Source organism: Sardina pilchardus, chromosome 21 (assembly GCF_963854185.1).
Source record: "Sardina pilchardus chromosome 21, fSarPil1.1, whole genome shotgun sequence".
NCBI classification, from domain to species: domain Eukaryota; kingdom Metazoa; phylum Chordata; class Actinopteri; order Clupeiformes; family Clupeidae; genus Sardina; species Sardina pilchardus.
This window is the reverse complement of record NC_085014.1, coordinates 2770165-2784617: the sequence shown is the minus strand read 5'-3', so window position 1 is coordinate 2784617 and position 14453 is coordinate 2770165. Positions and strand designations below refer to the sequence as shown.

Here is a 14453-nt window from a genome sequence, read left to right as displayed (position 1 = left end):
CTCGGCTGTGCGTTCCCGTCCTGAAGCGAACGCGAGTCGGTCATTTCTGACACGATATCTGATTTCTCTGTGGTCGAGATGGCGTTAGCATGGCTAACAATTGTAGTACTACTGGCGTTGGAACTAACGTTACTACTAACCAAAGTACTGAGCGACGGGTCTTTCTTTTTGCAGGCATCTATGTTTCCTTTCACCCCTCCGACGGCCGTTATGTCGCCCGTCTCACCGGGCAGAGTCGTGCACAAAGAGCTTCCCCCTACATCCCGGTGAAGGTTTGCATTTTTCTCCATTTTGAGTTACACATCGACGACTGCTTTTAGCAAGATTGCAGCTTCGGTCTGTGCTCCAGCGACGCCATGACATCCCTGGTCCTGTGACGTCACCGAGCAAGAAACGCCTATTCCACAGGCCATGGAAAAATATATTAAAATACAACTGTTAGCATAAATACGAAGATGGCCTAATAATAGTCATAGGTAGACATATAATTATTCTCCAGAGCCTGGCAAAGCCAATACAATAATAAATGCCACTGGTTACGATCATGGGTGTCCTTATAATGGGAAAATCAATATCTTGGGGGGAGGGAGGGAGGGGGGAGCACTATATCCTAACTCTCACAATTTAAACAATGAATGATGGCCTAACATTTACTGTGGCATACGCTTAATAGGCCTACGTTTCATATGACAACAACATACAATCTAATAATAGGCCTTCAACAATCTAAGGCCTACATAGCCTACTATTTAGGCTTAATTGTTTATCGCTTCAATCCTTTATTAAAACGTAGTGAATGTATTTTGAATTATTATTATTACTATTACCACCGTAATTTAGTACATTTATATGTTGGCCATATAAGTTGTCTACATGTCTACGGGCATAATTTCTCACCACAAACAAAATCAGCCCTATAATAATTATTCCAGTAACAACATTGGGTTTTCAGTGCCAGAATCAATGTAGTTCCTCTACTAACCACATGAGGGCGAGCGCCACATAGGAAACACAGAGATGCAAATGACTATGATGAAGATGAACAAACCTTTAACTAATAGGTAACAAATGCTAAGATGATGAGTTTGTTTATACTGATAGTTTAAAAGGGAATGTGGATCATTTAATGGATTTTGACAGACATAAAGTTAAATGGATGTTGATAGGCATTCATTTAATGGATGAGATCGTTTAATGGTGGGTGAATGATTTGAAGAAGATTAATGGAGAGAACGTTGGATGGAAGGTGTCTGGTGATGGAAAGAGACACAGAGGGGCCCGATTTCTGTGGTGCAAAATCTGGTGGAAAGTATAATCATCACATCGCACACTAGCTTATCATATATTCGAGTTTTTCTTTTAGAGCAACGCACCAAGGGGTGTGGCAATTAACGACCTGGTCTCATTATCTTAAAATTAACATACATTACTTAAAACACATTGTGCTTCTGACCAAGGGAAACCTGTTCAGAAATTCATGGTGAATTGGTTATTATAGGCTATTATTTTAAGAGCGCATTAATCAACAGTGATATCGACGGGTGCACAACTCACCCTGCTTCTCTCATCCACAGGAAAGTGCACCAGCGCATATCCATGCAAAAAACATTTCAAATGTTATGATTACAATGGGAAACATAATTACAGTACATGGAAATGCACTGTATTGATATTCCTTCGTTTTTTCTTTTTATTTTTATTTTTATTATTATTCTTCCAGGCCCTAATTTGACTCTAACCGCTTATCTTAGGAACTTGGTTCAAACTTTGTCACGTAGCTCTTGCATCAAATTTTCAGTCTATTACTTTTCATATTTCTACAACTTTTACTTTTTGAGATATTAGATAAAAACTAAACTTAATTTTGCCATAGACTTAACATTGGCTTTGTGACATCATAATTAGCTTTTAAAGAAATAGAATGGAATCAACTTTGCCAGTGTTCTCTCACTGACTTCAGCAACTTCAATGGAACTTCTTCTCTGTGTGTCTCTCCATTGAACTGGATAGCTCACTTGTCATCCCCACTTTCTTTCACTTCTTTTTCTTCACTTCCTCTCACTTTCTCTATCACTCTCTCTATTTCTCCCAATTTCAATAACTTTATAAAACTATTTAAAATAACACTTTTTAGAGCAAAGCAACCACTATAATTACTTAGTAACAACCTAGCAACCACTTCCATAATTACACCCTGGCAACCGCCTTAGCAACCGACTTGATTTCCCTAGCAACCAACGTGATTTCCCTAGCAACCATCCTAGTAACCACTTTTTATTGAATATTAACCACTTTATTTAGCCTAGCAACACCTTAGTAATCACTTTAAGTACCCTAGCATAATCCTTGCAATGACTTTCCATGCACTGGTATTTCCTTCAGGAAATGCTTTTCTAGTTATAACTAAAAGCACTCAGAGAGCGCAGACCTCCGCCTGTTCTTCCTTTAAACTGTTCAGATCGCCACCACGTAGCCATACCATGCCATACACCGCCAAGCGAAAAAGATAACCGCCTCCTGAATCCAGACGGTGACACGGATCACTTCCAAAATGTAATCGATTCATCGAAATCCATCCATACTTTTTGAGTTATCTTGCTAACAAACAGACAAACCCAGATGAAAACAGGGAGTATGGAATTCAGCGTATAGGACCCTTGTAATCGGAACACGCCCTTAGTACTCACAAGGTCAGCACACTGTCCTTTGTAAGATGGAAAGGTATGCTACATAAAGAAAGTTGTGTAGCACACTGTAGGCCTATTACACTTGGATCTGAATATGATGGCGCTGCTCGATATCCATCACTTTTGTTCCCAGGGGATGGATTTCTCTTCTTTCTGTTTTGGGGGGTGATTCCACTGGTTGAATCAATCGAACATGCAATTTTGGCTTATTCAAAAAACAAAATAATGAAGGAAGTCAGTTGTTGTATCAGCTCTAAGATTGCTTGAGTCTGTGCTTGGACTGTACAGATGCCTGGATTGTGCTGATGAACTGAAGGATGAGATGACAAACAGATACAGTATGCCCTTATGGTCATGATAAACTGGAGGAAGTGATAGCTGGGTCATTCCGTGTCAAATCAGATAAGGTTGATGCTGCACCATCTCAGATTTTGTTCAAACTTTGTGTATATCATCAATGGGTCCTAAAACCAAGGCCTGTGAAATATTTCTGTGCAAATCATCTGTCTTCATATCTTTTTTAGACCTTGAAATTCTTTCATTTTTACAGCTTGAAAAACACATGCCATGTCTGGGCATTAATATCTTGACAAATATGTTCCCTAGCCTCCCCAAATTTTCTAGGGTGGAAGATCAACTCATAATAAGCATGCGTAAACAATTTTAAGTCTGTACTAAATGTCTCTTGACTCTCGAAAGGGCCCTAGATTTTGAAAAAACGTGCATTAAGTGTGATATTTAGGGTATTAAAAAAACCTGTTTATGTTTTTCACTTGGTATCAGTCATTATTTCCTCTTCAGATACGGCAGTTAATTGTTTGTGTCATTGTCATGTAACTGAAATGCTATGTGGGGTAGGTAGTAGGATCATGGCAATCTATGTGGAAATAGAAAAGAATATGGACATGTAGTGTGTAAAGTTCTAATATTGCATCTAAGCCCTGTTCACAGAATAAATGCATGTAGTTACAGGTGTTTTGGTAACACCAGAATAAACATTTACAATAAAAAAAAAGTTAAGTTTGGCACCCCCCTCTGGCGAAACAGTAGCATTTTGCTACTTTGACAAGGCATTAACTCTGGTAGCTATTTGAATGGAATGAAAAGGCTATATTTTACTTCTCGTATTCAAAAAGAAGCAGAAATTCCTAATACCTTGAAATTGAAAAGGATGCCAAATACACCGAATTATGTACTTGAAATTATGTTTTAACCATTAATCTAAAATAGGCCTTTCATTAGTTGGTGGCTGTGAAGTTCTCAAAGGCCATTTGAATATCTTTGAAGAAAATCCGAGTCGGTGCTGCAACCATTTTCCTGGATTTTGTCTGATTTGACACGGAATGACCCAGCTTAAAAAATAACACAAGCAAATATATTATATTATGCTTGCTGTGATTTGTCTCTCACTGTGTACACAACATCCAAATGGGTTTATTATACCACTACATCACATTACATTTACATTATTACATTACATTTCAACATTACATGTTAGTCATTCTTTTTTGACAAATTACAAATGTCACATACTGTAAGCTAAAGTAACATTAGGTTACTGCAATAGCCCTCTGTGAACTATAATAGTGTTTTTGTCTCCGTAATGTTTTCAACTTTTCCGTATATTGAACATTCCAGCACTGGGGAGATGTCACACTTCCAGGCTTAGAGAGTGACCTGAGTTAGGAACTTAGGCCCTGTCCCAATAGTCTTCCCTTCACCCTACCACTTCATTAAAGTGCCCTGGGGAGATGTCACCCTTCCAGGCTTAGAGAGTGACCTGAGTTGTACAACTTAGTTTGTATGAAGAAGAAAATAAATATTTTAGTTTTGCAGCTCTTGTGGTGGTACAGTGGAGGTACAGTGTGAACTCATATCATTTGTTTGTCTATTTATCTATAACAACACTGTTATGCCAGGCCCTCAGCCAGTATAGATGAAGTTAACTGATGTCTCCTTTATTCGGTTGCTGGTTAGATCCGCCCGTGACCATATGCGTCCTGGCAGTTTATACAAGCCAGCATGTAGTAGGTTTGGGCTTTGTGGGTTCCAAGGACGAGACATGCAACCTTGAGAACTATCCCTGCAATTGGTGTGTGTAAGTAACTTTGGATAAAAATGCCTGCTAAATAAAAGCAATAACATGAATATAGCCGCAAGCGGCGATGGCGGGCCCGAGCACCTGCGGTGCGGAGACCTGTGACATTTCGGAATCTAACAAAGCAACATGAGGCGTGTTGGTGGGCATGTGCATGAGCAACACACATGGCCACCAAATTTGGTCAATTTTCTTGAATGTATGTGTCAACCACAACAGACAACGCGCTAGGTGGCGCTATAGAGTCCCTAAGCCACACCCTAGGCCAGAGCTGTTTTTCACTAGCGGCAGTAATAACACACAAGCTCATGAAATTTGATTCATTTTTGTGAATGTAAATGTCAACCCAAAACGGCTAACACGCTAGGTGGCGCTATAGAGTCCCTAAGCCACACCCTCAATAGCGATCGCAATAACACATGTGTCCACCAAATTTGGTTCATTTTCGTGAATGTATGTTTCAACCACAACAGACAACGCACTAGGTGGCGCTATAGAGTCCCTAAGCCACACCCTAGGCCAAAGCTCTGTCTCTGACTAGCGATAGCAATAACACATAAGTCCACCAAATTTGGTTCATTTTCATGAATGTTTGTGTCAACCACAACAGATAACGTGCTACTAGGTGGCGCTATAGAGTCCCTAAGCCACACCTTAGGCCAGAGCTCTGTCTCTGACTAGCGATAGCAAAAACACATAAATCCACCAAATTTGGTTCATTTTCGTGAATGTTTGTGTCAACCACAACAGATAACGTGCTACTAGGTGGCGCTATAGAGTCCCGAAGCCACACCTTAGGCCAGAGCTCTGTCCCTGACTAGCAGAAGCAATTCCACATGTAGCTGCCAAATTACATCCAATTTATAACCTATTTTCTGCTTATAACACCAACTTCCTGTTTCGTAATAAGACGCCATAATTCAAACCTTCGCCATTTCGATATGCTTCGAAAATTCAAAAATCTGTTCGCAATTCCTCTCGGGCAAACCCTCAAGATCCTTTTACTGCTCATATGACATGATTTCGATAAACCGTCTAGGATAAGTGTTTCAAAATACATGATGTGCAAAAATCATAATCATAATCATAACTCAAATTTGTTTAAGATTCACTATGTAGTGTAAATGTAAAAGTTGTTTAGATTTATACAACACATCTGCCTACCAAATTTGGTTCATTTTCATGCATGCACATGTCAACCACAACAGACAGCGCGATAGGTGGTGCTATAGACCCCCTGAGCCACACCCTAGGCCAGGGCTCTGTCTCTCAGTATCAAATGCAATTCTACATATGCCTGCCAAATTACAAGAGTTTTGGAGCATGCCAAGTCGGTGAAACGGCCAAACGGGCTAAGACGAAGAGAGAATAATAATATTGTGTGTGTGTGTGTGTGAGTGTGTGAGTGAGTGAGTGAGTGAGTGAGTGAGTGAGTGAGTGACCAGGAGTCCCTAAGCCACACGCTAGGCCAGGGCTCTGTCTCAGACTAGAGGTGGCAACACACAAGGCAAAGACAAATTTTTATGAGGATTAGAACTTGGGTCTTACTCAGTCAGTCCCCAATTCAATCACAAAAATGACTTAACCTGAATAAAATCTTTATACACATGATCTTTTTTTTACCTTTTACTTTGCATCACACTGTCATTCTTGACTCTGTGTGTGTGTGTGTGTGTGTGTGTGTGTGTGTGTGTGTGTGTGTCTGTGTCTGTGTCTCTGTGTGGAGAGCGGGGGAGGAGAGAGAGACATCCAGCTGGGAGAGAGGGGAAAGTGTGAATAACTGTGGGGGGAAGGAAAGAAACAAGGAGGGGGAGAGTGGGTGAGCCACAGTGAGGGAGCGGCTAGGTAGTTCTGTGTGTAACACGCGCGGGCAGCAAGGAGCGGATAGGAGAGACCATAGTCATATGAAAACCTAAATAACTCACTTTCTGTTAATGTGGTTTACGTCGAAATTGCAGCATAGGTTGATATGATTATCATTATTCATCAACTCGCTTCAAAATATTTTAGCTAAAACTGTGTCCACCACAATCATTAATGCGCTTTTAAAAATCACAAACAACACCAAATTCAAAACTTTGTATATGACTGTCACTACAAACACACTAACTAATACTCCATCAAATTTCATCCAAATTAGTCACTGTTTTCTGCCTATAACACCAACTTTTTGTTCCTTTTATAAGACACCTAGGTTCAAACCTTCGCCATTTCGATATACTTTTGAAATTCAAAAATCTGTTCGCAATTTCTCTTGGGCAACCCCTCAAGATCATTTTACTGCTAAAATGACATGATTTCGACAAACCGTCTAGGAGAAGTGTTTCAAAATACATGATGTGCAAAAATCAGAAAATCTCACATAATTCAAATTCTTTTAATATTTACTATATAGTTTCAATGTAAAAGTTGTTCGGATTAATACAACACACATGCCCACCAAATTTGGTTCATTTTCGTGCATGTGTGTGTCAAACACAACAGACAGCGCGGTAGGTGGCGCTATAGACCCCCTGAGCCACGCCCTAGGCCAGGGCTCTGTCTCTGAGTATCAAATGCAATTCTACATATGCCTGCCAATTTACAAGAGTTTTGGAGCATGCCAAGTTGGTGAAACGGCCAAACGGGCTAAGAGGAAGAGAGAATAATAATAATAATAATAATAATAATAATCTGAGCAAAAACAATAGGGCCTTGCACCTACGGTGCAGCCACTTTCAGTGGCCGCACCTCGGTGCTCGGGCCCTAAATATAGTTAAATCAACAATGTTCTTTCAATTCTGTAAATTAGTAAAAAAGAAACTTATTTTTGCACTCATGATACGTTTCTCTCCTGTATGTACGATGAGGTTTGTAGACATTGAGATTGTAGTATGTGCCTCTACACATTCATCAAATTCAATTAAACATCTTAACCACCAAACCTCACACACATTTGGCCTTCATGCCTTGCAAAAGTATTCAACATTCAGCTTTTACGTAAATCACTTAAATGACTAAATGACATATGTAAGTCTGAATGAATACATTTGACATAAAGTAAAGTGTAAAGACTGTGTGTGTGTGTTATCAGATGGGACTGAGGCATGAACCACACACACACACACACACACACACACACACACACACAAAGTCTCCAAAATTAAAGAATTTTAAACTTTTAATTATAAAGCCTTTCTCAAAAAAAGCCTTCTCAAAATCGGCAATAAATACTAGTCCAGCTTTCTTTTTGTTTTATCATAGTTTTCAATGACTTCTAATAGCTGTCTAAAACCGATATGTTACGTCCCTGTATATAAACCTGTTTGGTCATTATGTATTATAGATGATAGAACTTTTTTTAGTTCTTATGGCTATACATTTTGCTAAACATTTTTAATCATAGCCCTGCAATGTGAGGGGCCTCCAATTTTTTTTTATTGAGTAAGGTCTTTGTATTTGCCATTTGAATCTTGTTTTAGTAGCAATGACCCTGTGTCTTTAATGTTGCTGATAAGTGATGGTTGTCACAAGCTCTACATAGCAGCACTAGTTGGGACGCAATGTTTTATAATTCTTAAGCACTGTGGCAAATCGAACTACTCTGAGCCACTTCTCTGGCCCCTTAGATTTGTCCCATAGGTACTCGGGCGAGAGCAGCTTAGTGGGTTTGTGCAGTATAAAGTAGCGGTTAAGATGGCTCTCCTCCTGCCACGCGGCTTCAATGGACTTCTGCTTGTCTATGTTGAGTTGCTCCTCGCATGTGCTGGTCAGTCTGTGCACCACATCTACGTGGCCTCCATAAAGAGCTCCACCGTAGTAGAAATCACCTTGTCCTCTTGGAACATGTGCCTGAGATGCAGGCCTGCGCTCATAGGGGAGCTCATAGTAGAAATCACCTTGTCCTCTTGGAACATGTGCCTGAGATGCAGGCCTGCGCTCGTAGTAGAAATCACCTTGTCCTTTTGGAACATGTGCCTGAGATGCAGGCCTGCGCTCGTAGTAGAAATCACCTTGTCCTCTTGGAACATGTGCCTGAGATGCAGGCCTGCGCTCGTAGTAGAAATCACCTTGTCCTTTTGGAACATGTGCCTGAGATGCAGGCCTGCGCTCATAGGGGAGCTCATAGTAGAAATCACCTTGTCCTCTTGGAACATGTGCCTGAGATGCAGGCCTGCGCTCGTAGTAGAAATCACCTTGTCCTTTTGGAACATGTGCCTGAGATGCAGGCCTGCGCTCGTAGTAGAAATCACCTTGTCCTCTTGGAACATGTGCCTGAGATGCAGGCCTGCGCTCGTAGTAGAAATCACCTTGTCCTTTTGGAACATGTGCCTGAGATGCCGGCCTGCGCTCGTAGGGGAGCTCATTGCGCCCAGCGTGGTACCACCAGGGGTGTATGGCTGCCACCAGCTCACCAAACGCCTCTGCGCCAAAGCGGTTCTCCAACACCATGTCCACATCGGTGCAGAAGATGAAGTGGGCCTCGTGGCGGATGTGGTCGTCGATGGCCTTGCGAATGAACTCCATCCTCCTCAAAGAGATCTCCTGCCAGTGGCCAAAGCTCGGGACAGGAAGCACCGTGAGGGAGCGTCCAGACGCCAGGGTCACCTGAGGAACCTTGCTCATTTGATCAGTGAAGACATAGTAATGGACTCTGTACCCAAGCATGTAGCCTAATGCTTCTCAGCACTTTCCAGAAATCGCTTCAAAAGCTGAATATATCTGTGAAGAGGCAAAAAAAAAAAGCAGGTTACTTACATCCATTGTCATATACTGTACATGCTTCGGTCACTAACTTGGGATTTCAGTAATTGAAGAAAAGTAGAGCTTACTTTCCGACTGCAAAGACCGTAGTTGCCACAGTAATATTCAAAGGCTGGTATATCCTGTCAATTACTTTTGGATCAAAGGTTCCTTCCCATATGATGGGGGCCAACCACGGGGAGACCGTCAGAACATCAGTTCTCCTACAGAGGAGCAAAAAAGATAACTGGATCAGAGAGTAACAAATACGTTTTTTGAGCCTACAGACATACAACCAAACAAGGGCCATCACTTCTATACTATGCTTCTATACTAAATACTACAGGAAGTCAAGCATGGTTCATGCAGGCTATAAAGCAGGCCAGGAGTGCATTTCCCAAAACCATAGTTGCTAACCTCTTAGCAACTTAGTTGGTTGGCAATGGGAAATTGTATGGCAACCAACAAAATTGCTAACTTAGTCAGCAACTATGGTTTTGGGAAACGCGGCCCAGACTGTTAAACAAATGTGCTCGACTATGAAACTTATTATAGCAGACACTGAAACACTAGGTTGAGCATACAGCACAGCAGTCCCAGTAGGCCTCATGCAAGACCTGCAGTAGACCTGCAGTAGCCCCCTCATCAGGCCCTGACTGAGCACTCACACAATGCACTGCAGCAGTGGGATGCTATGGACCTGAGGAGTCATACATGGAGCTCTTCTTCCTCATGGACCTGAGGAGTCATACATGGAGCTCTTCTTCATCATGGACCTGAGGAGTCATACATGGAGCTCTTCTTCATCATGGACCTGAGGAGTCATACATGGAGCTCTTCTTCATCATGGACCTGAGGAGTCATACATGGAGCTCTTCTTCATCATGGACCTGATTCATAAATGGAGTTCTTCTTCATCATGGACCTGAGGATTCATACATGGAGTTCTTCTTCATCATGGACCTGAGGAGTCATACATGGAGTTCTTCTTCATCGACGGCAGGTTCTCTAAGGCTGACGTTATCCTTGCTGTTAGACCAAGCGTAAGCGTATGCGCCCATGTGCAACCTGCTGTGTCCTGTGTACAGACTCGCTGCAGCATTACGCACTCTACTGGAGGTCTTCACTAGGGGGAAACTATACTAGCCTAATATCAGATGTGGATGTGGCCATGTGCAAAACAACACAAGTACCATTAATCACCTTGGAGAAAAGGGATCTGCTAATTGCTGAATGAGTTAATGTAAAACAAAAACAGTTAACACTTAAAGCAAGCTCTCATGAAGATAACTGTATACACATACCACTTCATTACACATAACTCTACTTATGGACAGAGGACTTTGCACAGATTACACAAACTGACACAAACACCATGTTACATGGTGTAGTTGATTTGATTGTTCTTCAGTGTGAGGTTGTGGACGGGCGGCATGTTAGTTCATTTTATTGTTCTTCAGTGTGAGGTTGTGGACGGGCGGCATGTTAGTTCATTTTATTGTTCTTCAGTGTGAGGTTGTGGGGTGGCGGCATGTTACATGGTGTAGTTGATTTGATTGTTCTTCAGTGTGAGCTTGTGGACGGGCGGCATGTTACATGGTGTAGTTGATCTTATTGTTCTTCAGTGTGAGGTTGTGGACTGGCGGCATGTTACATGGTGTAGTTGATTTGATTGTTCTTCAGTGTGAGGTTGTGGACGGGCGGCATGCCAAACTTCTCCCTCAGGATGCCCTGGACCTCGGCGTCCGTGACCTTACGCATCTCCATCAGGTCAAACTCTTCCTGGTAGTGTTATGGCCTTCTGTCTGTTAATTGCAAACGTTACACGTTCGCTTTTATGGGAAGGGGTGTTACGACCCTCTGTCTTTGCAAACGTTACACGTTCGCTTTTATGGGAAGGGGTGTTACGGCCCTAGTGTGATCTGGCCGTCTGTGTGCTGTGTTCAATTTCAGGGCCACGCCCACCTCTGATTGTCTGAGTGATTCCTGCTTGGGGCTAATTATTGGTCAGCCTTTAAAAGACCCAAGACTGCATCAGAGCAGTGCCTTTGAGCCCGCCAGCATCCACGGTTGTGTGAGAGCCGTGGATGGCTGCGTGTAGTGTTTTTGTGTCTTACGTTTATGGTGCGTGCAAGCACGGCAACTACTCTTCCAGTGGGGAGTTTGAGTGGCTACGATGTAGCACAGCCTGGTCTAGTGTGGCCAGGGTGTGCCGGGTTTGGCACAAGCCTATTTAGTGTCTTCGTGTGGCCTTGGTGGTCATTGTGTGCAGTGTGTGCCGAATGCGGCAACTACTCTTCCAGTTGGGGAAGTTTGAGTGGCTACGATGTAGCACAGCCTAGCCTAGCGTGGCCAGGGTGTGCCGGGTTTGGCATAAGCCTGTTATTTGCCTTTGTGTGGCCTTGGTGGCCTGGGGTGTCCAGGTGAGGTACCTGGACATGCTCATTTTATAGCCCGGGGGGGCTTCTGCTTGTTTGTCTGTTTGTCATGTCTTCATTGCCATAGGCTGAGCCTAACATTACTTTAGTTCTATTATTGTTCCTTTGAACTCTTATTTTGATTTATCAATAAACTGGTCATTTCATTCAATTGCTTCCTTGTTTGTGTTTACTCATTTTGTCTTTAGTTTAGTTACGGCATCCTCCATACCCCTAGGAGTTAACATCTTCCCGTAACAGTAGCCAAACGTGACCTCACTGTACACCCAGCCAATCAGAGCCCTGAACCCGGTGGATGTCTGCAGGGAGCAGATCGATTTGTTGGTGAAGAGCGAGTCGGGGGCGGTCTGCAGGAAGTGGGAGGCGGCATGGAAGTCCTCGGGGCGTCGGGGCTCCAGGGTGAAGCAGAACACGGGGCTGGTCCGACTGCGGTCCAGGAGGCTGGACTTGGCGAAGGCCTCATTGGGCATCAGCGGCGTGCGAGATGTTTTCTCCAGAACCCACGTGCCGCCGTCCTCCTTCAGGCAGAAGGTTCCGGGGGGCTGGGGCTGCTCCTTCCCCGACACCAGCTCCAGGGGTTCCCAGATCTGGTCTGCCATCCCGAAGCTGACGTCAACGATGTAGGAGCATCCGGCCACGTCCACCCTGTTGATGAGGTGCCCCTCCTGGGCGCTGAAGTCCTGCTGCTGGGGGTAGTAGCCGCGGGCGCCCAGCGTGGTGTGCTGGTACCCCATCTGCCCCAGTGCCCAGGAGAAGAGCAGGTTGCTCTCGCAGCACCAGCCCCCCCCCGCCGCTGGCGCACCAGCTTGCTGAAGATCAGCGGCAGCTCCAAGCTGTTCTGCTGCCCGCTGTGCAGGCTCAGGTTCTCAAAGGGCACGTTCAGCACGTGCAGGCGGTGCACCAGCTGCAGGGTGGCCAGGTCCGGCCTCTCGAACGCACCGCTGAAGCCGATCCTCTGGAAGTACTCCTGCAGGTCCATTCTGCACCTAAACACACGGAACACACACTTTAACACACACATCAAATCCTCCAGGTTCATTCTGCACCTAAACACACAGAACACACACTTTAACACACACACATCAAATCCTCCAGGTTCATTATATCCTTACAGAGGGCAGGAGGTCAAATCAAGCTTGGCATATTCTACTGTTGTTTAGTTTTTATGTCAGATTGCTTCAGTCCCGTTGCCACCACTACTGTGCAGCTGGGCCTCATGGGGGGGGGGGGGGTCAGTGAGCACTCCATCACGTGTCCAAACAAGTTCATAACACAAAAGGTTGTTGAGTGTAGAATGCAGAGGATCACCATATCTCAGTCCTCCAACATCCAAATCGCTAAACTAAATTGTTTCCTACAGTACACATGTTAAAGCAACACTAAAGATGTTTTCGTACCTTAAAATAATGTTTCCAAAATCATTCCAGCGGTTCATCAACCTGTAACAGAGTGAACGGCACTTCTGCATTCACTTCGCGGCCCTCTCTCAGCTATAAACGCACTATGTAACTTTACGAGGTGGGGTAGTGTATCTGTAGTTCGATGAAATGAGACATCAGAAATTACAAATTTGACTTGCTTCGATGTTGCAATACATCATACTTTCATAAAATCATGCAACATATTCTACCTTGTCTGTTATTTGCTGGATAAACAAATAGCGTGTGTGCGACAGAGGAAAAGTGCTTTAATGTGTTGCTTTAAACTATGTAAGGAAGCTCGGCCGCACAGCAGCTTCCTTAAGTACAGTATAACATTTGGCTAGTTGTCACTTGAAAACTCTTCTTATTCTCACATAGTGCTGTGCCAAGGGTACGGCTAATGGGAAGTGGCTGGAACCTGCCACTCTCCCTCTCGTGCACTCAGACGCATTCCCAATTAAGTAGCATAATGTTCAAGTTAAATCTGCTGCAATGGAGAGGAACCTACATGTTATCCTTATGTAACAGGATGTTCTGACAATGACCTTGTAAACGCTCTCTAAGAACTGTGAAAAGCAGTTGGCAGTAAAACTAGCCACAACGTCAATCACAGAAAACAATAATGAGCAGAGCAGCCAATGATGAAATGCTCCAGCGGGCAGGATTGAAGTGCGTAGACACATTCAATACACACCATGAGTCAAACTTCACATTTCCACACATACAGACACACTAATTGTCTTTCAAAGAAGCAGACATTGAAACATACAGAGATTTTACTAGAAAACAGCTCTTACCACAAGAAAAGGAGAAGAATCAAGTTGTTTGACTGTTGGTCTATCGGTTTTGCATGGAACCTGGTGATTTCCTCATTCTGCTATGAAGAATCACTGGTTCCTTAATATCATCTTGAGATCCTTTTGCAATGCCAATCCCATCAGCCAATTGTGACGCACATTCTTCAACTTAACATCTTTTTCATCACCGCACCTCCCCCCAAAATAAATAGTTCACCTGAGTGCTCAAGCTTATATGATAGCTTATCATGGGTGCCATATACATATGTTTTTAGAACAAATCAAACCGG

At 43.3% G+C, this 14453-nt stretch overlaps 1 protein-coding gene and 2 pseudogenes across 1 annotated transcript in view; all 3 read right to left on the bottom strand.

Annotated features, from left to right (window-relative positions):
• Positions 1 to 386, bottom strand: part of mindy2 (MINDY lysine 48 deubiquitinase 2) — a 33201-nt gene extending 32815 nt beyond the window's left edge. The window contains exon 1 of the mRNA XM_062523953.1: positions 1 to 386. This exon is cut by the window's left edge and continues 640 nt beyond it. Coding sequence (XP_062379937.1) covers positions 1 to 290 — 290 coding nt within the window. The 5' untranslated portion in view covers positions 291 to 386.
• Positions 387 to 8313: 7927 nt separating this feature from the next.
• LOC134069457 (globoside alpha-1,3-N-acetylgalactosaminyltransferase 1-like) lies at positions 8314 to 10942 on the bottom strand (annotated as a pseudogene).
• A 28-nt stretch (positions 10943 to 10970) lies between these two features.
• On the bottom strand, positions 10971 to 14219 carry LOC134069043 (arylamine N-acetyltransferase, pineal gland isozyme NAT-3-like; annotated as a pseudogene).
• Positions 14220 to 14453: the final 234 nt, after the last annotated feature.